This window comes from Austrofundulus limnaeus, unplaced genomic scaffold (assembly GCF_001266775.1).
Source record: "Austrofundulus limnaeus strain Quisiro unplaced genomic scaffold, Austrofundulus_limnaeus-1.0 Scaffold16, whole genome shotgun sequence".
Classification (NCBI taxonomy): domain Eukaryota; kingdom Metazoa; phylum Chordata; class Actinopteri; order Cyprinodontiformes; family Rivulidae; genus Austrofundulus; species Austrofundulus limnaeus.
In genome coordinates, this window is record NW_013952418.1 from 629,816 (window position 1) to 634,729 (window position 4,914).

At 39.6% G+C, this 4,914-nt stretch overlaps 1 protein-coding gene across 2 annotated transcripts in view; it reads right to left on the reverse strand.

Annotated features, from left to right (window-relative positions):
* The window catches only part of LOC106513948 (general transcription factor IIF subunit 2), a 7,767-nt gene that overhangs the window by 1,526 nt on the left and 1,327 nt on the right, over positions 1-4,914 (reverse strand). The window contains exons 4-8 of one of the 2 annotated variants that reach the window (XM_014003014.1): positions 3,067-3,205; positions 2,117-2,170; positions 662-743; positions 493-592; positions 264-407 (exon numbers count right to left, since the gene is read on the reverse strand). In XM_014003014.1, coding sequence (XP_013858468.1) covers positions 264-407; positions 493-592; positions 662-743; positions 2,117-2,170; positions 3,067-3,205 — 519 coding nt within the window. The remainder of the gene's footprint in view (positions 1-263; positions 408-492; positions 593-661; positions 744-2,116; positions 2,171-3,066; positions 3,206-4,914) is intronic. The other variant, XM_014003015.1, reaches the window with a different exon arrangement.

The window sequence follows — 4,914 nt, forward strand, 5'->3', positions numbered from 1 at the left end:
AAAATATATAGATAGAAATGCTTAAATTTGTTAATTTAATCATTAAAATATTTAACTTGGTTGAATCGTGACAAAAAAAAAAGCTAATACGCAGCTAAAGGCCAAAACTAGCAAGACAGCAGCTAAAGAGGAGCAGGAGAAAAAACAGATCGTAACATCGTCTGTGAGATAAATGGTTGTAAACAAAGTTAAACTAAAACAATCATTAAGAATGGTTCCAAATAATAAAACAGCCGAAGGTTTTGACGAATCAGCATCCTCACCACGGGCTGTTTGGTGATGTCCACCAGGTCTTTGATGTTGTAGTACTGGTGCTTCTCAAAAGCAGAGAACAACATGTCCAACACCTGCTGCTTCTCCGCTCGTGCTCGCTTCCCCTCCTCCTTCTTTTTCCTCTCGTATTCACGCTGCAGCCACAGAAAAAATAAAAATAAATAAAATAAAACCACGAGGGAGACAAGAGAAGACAACGTCCTCAAGGACGGTTCTTACGTTGTAGTCGTGGTTGGCCACAGGTCTGTAGTTGTTGGTGACGGCCTTGTCCAGCTGCTGGGACAGCCGGGCTGGTTTGGAGGATTCTTCGATCTGTAGCCTGTTGGACAAAGATATTATTTAAAATAATAAAAAACTCTCAGACATCCTGAATAAAGACACAACTCACTTCTTTAACTTCATGTAGCTTTCACTAACAGCAGGTCTGCACTCGGCCCGCTGCACCACCACGCCCTCCAAGGCTATTTTATCTGGAAAAACAAGATTTTATTACATTTWTATTACATATTAACTGTTATAACTTACATACTATACAACATTAATAAGAAGAAAAAACAATTACAATTTTTAAAGAAAAGTAAGTACCCTCAGACAAATCATAAMTTTAGTATTTTTCCATAATTTAGGGCAAACTTATGACCCATATATAAAATTATGATGGTTTAGGTGTACCTTTAATCCCTGAATCACTTTTATTTTGTTTCCATATTATTTAAACATCATTTTTTATGTCTTAATGTTTTAAAACCAACTTGTGCCAGGCTTGGTTAGGACGGTCTTTAATAAAGATTTAAATAAATTAAAAAAATATTTACTGGCTTCTGGTTAAAAATGGAGGTCACATAATAAATGGTTCAAATATGAAAAGCATGTTATTGATGTTTGTCCATTTGTTAGCAAAATATGTTATAAACCAGTGGGTATATTTTATTGAAACTCACAAAAGGTGGTTGTACAATCATCTCAACCGTTTTGTTGGAGCTTAACTCCAGACYATTTCCTGTACACCTCGCTGTCAGCTCTGAAACTTAGTTCCTGTCAGCCGTCTCATTGTCATCGGTGATGAGGCCCAGGATGATGATGTCAWCAGCATATTACAGAAACTTTACAATACGTAGATCTTCAGATACAGACCGAGTACACATCCCTGTGGCACACCTGTGCGTTTTATCATTGTTCCCAATGAGGCTCAGGATGATGATGATGATATCGGCATATTTCACAAACATTACAGTACACAGATCTGTAGAAAGATGCAGACCGAGCATAAATCCCTGTGGCACCCTCGTGCATCTCATCGTTGTTCGTAATGAGGCCCAAGATGATGATGTCATCGGCATATTTCACAAAAATTACAGTACATAAATCCATAAAAAGATATGGATTGAGTACGCATCACTGTGGCACCCCCATGTGTCTCATCGTTGTTTGTGATGAGGCCCAAGATGATGTCGTAATTGGCGTATTTCACAAAAATTACAGTACRTAGATCTGCAGAAAGATATGTACCGAGTACACATCCCTGTGGCACCCCTGGGTTGATGGTGACGGGACGGACAGATGAGTACCTCAACATAATCCAAAGATCAGATCARATCTTTCCTGAGACAGACTACAACCAGCACCAGGAGCCGGTCCTGTTGTCAAAACCCAATCCTACCTCCGTCCAAAATTCACGTAAAGTTCACGGCAAAGATCCAAAAAACAAAACCTCTGTTTAGTTTGATCTGCAGCAACATATCTACCAATGAGTCGATTCGTCTTTTTATTGTCATGCCACAAATTGGCGAAACAAAATAAGACGCGACTTCTGTCTCTTTCCGCTAAAAACGTGAGGACTCACCTGGACCTGCCCCCGAACCTGAGCTGCTGCCATCAGATCTTTCTTCTGACTGGCCTACAGGGAGGAAGGGGATGGATGGTGAACATGATAACACACTCTGCCGCTGACGGAGAGGTTAAAAATCACACAGCTTCACGGCACAAGAGCAAAGCCAACTGAACAAAGCCCGACACACAGGACAGGACAGGGCTGCACAAATGCTTTTTATTAACTGGAATTAAAAAAAATTCTGTTTGAACAAGTCAACCCTGAATCAATTTATTTGCTTTCTAAAAACAGCAACTGTGCAGAGACGTTACGGCCTCTGAAAGTCAGCAGCGCAGCGCGAGTCCACCAGAACCAAAAGCAARTAAAGCCTCACAACATAAAATAAAATTAAACCCAAACAGAAGAAGCCATGCAGAAACAAATCATGTCCAAACTCAGCGATGATTCGTGTCGACTCGACGTTATTCCCCAAGAAAACACTCGATTAACAGAAGTGATTAGATATTAAAAAAGTCAACCGACAAAGAACTGGAAACCAATTAAAGAGAAACAGCAAATGATGTGAAAAAACAAACAAACAAAAAATTAATTTATTTTATGTTCAACATCCTAAAGAAGCTGGGATGTTGGGTAAAATGTTAATAAAACAGACTGCATCATATTTTCTTCAAAGTGGAACGGTAACCAGGATTTAGGCAGGAGTTTGGAGGAGGGCGTCAGAGTCCAACTCCTCCCACGTACCGTTTGAGTTTAGACATTTCTAATGTTCCAATCTGAATAAAATATGGTTTTGTGATGTTTAGACATCTTCACTCTGACGCTGACACACAGAGACGATGATGAAGAGAGACAGAAATATGGAAACAAACAAAGCAAGCTGCACAACCAGCAGAAGCTGAGACCCCGACGCCTCAGGATGCAGCAGACCCTGCCGGTCCTCCGACCGGGAGTCCAAAACTCACCGGATGAGGTTTCTGTGAAGACCGCCAGCATCTGACCCCCCACCGACTGCATGGTGAAGGGATGCTCGCGGGGAGCCGACACCGCCTTGTCTTCCAGACCTTCGATCACCGTCAGCTCTTCATTCAAAGTGAAAGCAACCTGCAGAGGTGGGTTTCAGTTTAAACTTCCACGAAACACAAGATTTAAGCACTTAGTTAAATATCTAAACTTATTACTCGCTCTGTTTTACTCGTTTACTCTGAAACTAATAAAAACAAGTTTACGCAGACAAAAAGAAAAAATAAGTAGGATCTCTGGATGGGTTCTTCTTTAGTGAAACGTTTCATCTCTCCTCTAAGAGTTTCAGGTGAACTCAGCCTTATAAGCTCCGCCTCTACATGGACAAACAGGTTAGTCACATACAAAATAGGGCCATCGCCTAACAATAGGCTTGATTAGTTCTATTGTTCAGAGGATCATGTGCCCCATCACCTGACCTGTGTCGTGTAATGTGTATGTAGTGAATGCAAGCGGGGTTCAAAGTCCCCTTGTTTTTGTCTCTCTTTCCCTCTTTGTGTTGGTATCAATGGGGCCCTGATTCACACCTACAACGCTGTTATTGCAAGTATGACTCCGCCCCCTGTGAACAAAAGGTGTGAATCAGGGTCCCAGTGATACCAACACAAAGAGGGAAAGAGGGACAAAAACAAGGGGACATCGAGCCCCGCTTGCATTCACTACATACACATAACATGACACGGGTCAGGTGATGGGACACATGACCCTCTATGAACAACAGAGCTAATCAAGCCTATTGTTAGGCGATGGCCCTCTTTTGCATGTGACTAAATAGAGTTAATCAAGCCTATTGTTAGGCGATGGCCCTCTTTTGCATGTGACTAACCTGTTTGTCCAGGTGGAGGCGGAGCTTATAAGGCTGAGTTTACATGAAACTCATCAGACTGAAGGTCTCTTGGAGGAGAGACAAAACATTTCACTAAAGAAGAACTCATCCAGAGGACCTACTTATTTTTTCTTTTTGATTTTTTCTACCAGGATTACTGCGATGCATCAGGACAAGTTTACGCCGTATTTTTTTTGACAAAGTTCATATTTGATGCTTTTTTTTCCTCCACAWATTTGGACAAATTAACAAATATTTATTCTAACAACATGGAAAGAACATTTCAAACTTCAGGGAAGCATTTTTAAAACTTTCTGTACAATGTAAGGTTTTTTTTATTTGAGGGTTTTGGTGAGAAATAAATCAGGATGCCCTGATTTTTACTGAAACTTGTAGCAGTTTTGGAGTCTGGTAAAAGATTTTAAAACAATCTGAAATCAGCTGGTCCACTTTTTTGGAAAACAATTTACAAGTGGAGAAGATTGTTCTATCAGCTGAAGTTCTACGATTTGGTTGATTATAGTATTTTATCAGTTGTGTATAGGGCTCATAAAAACACATCGCCTTCAAACATCCAATTACATTCTGTAAGAGAGAATTATAATCTCAAAGGGACAGAGATGTTTGTCAAACCTAAATTTAGTACCAGTTTGAAGGAACGGAGTACGTCAGTCCAAGGAATAAGATTATGGAATAATCTGGAAGATGGTGTTAAAAACGCCAGATCAATGGGTGTATTTAAGAGAATGATAAAGTTTAGTCTGTTGGAGAAATATGTAATAATGTCTATTTATACGAGCTGTTGTTCTAGGAGTTAACCTTTATTTATTTTCCTCTTTGGTTTTGTTTTTGTTATTTGAAGACTATTTTTGTATGAATTTATTTTTTCGAGAAAAGAGGCAGATAAGATTTTTTTCTTCTGCTACCTTTCATTTATGATTTGTATTTTTAGTCTATATTGAAT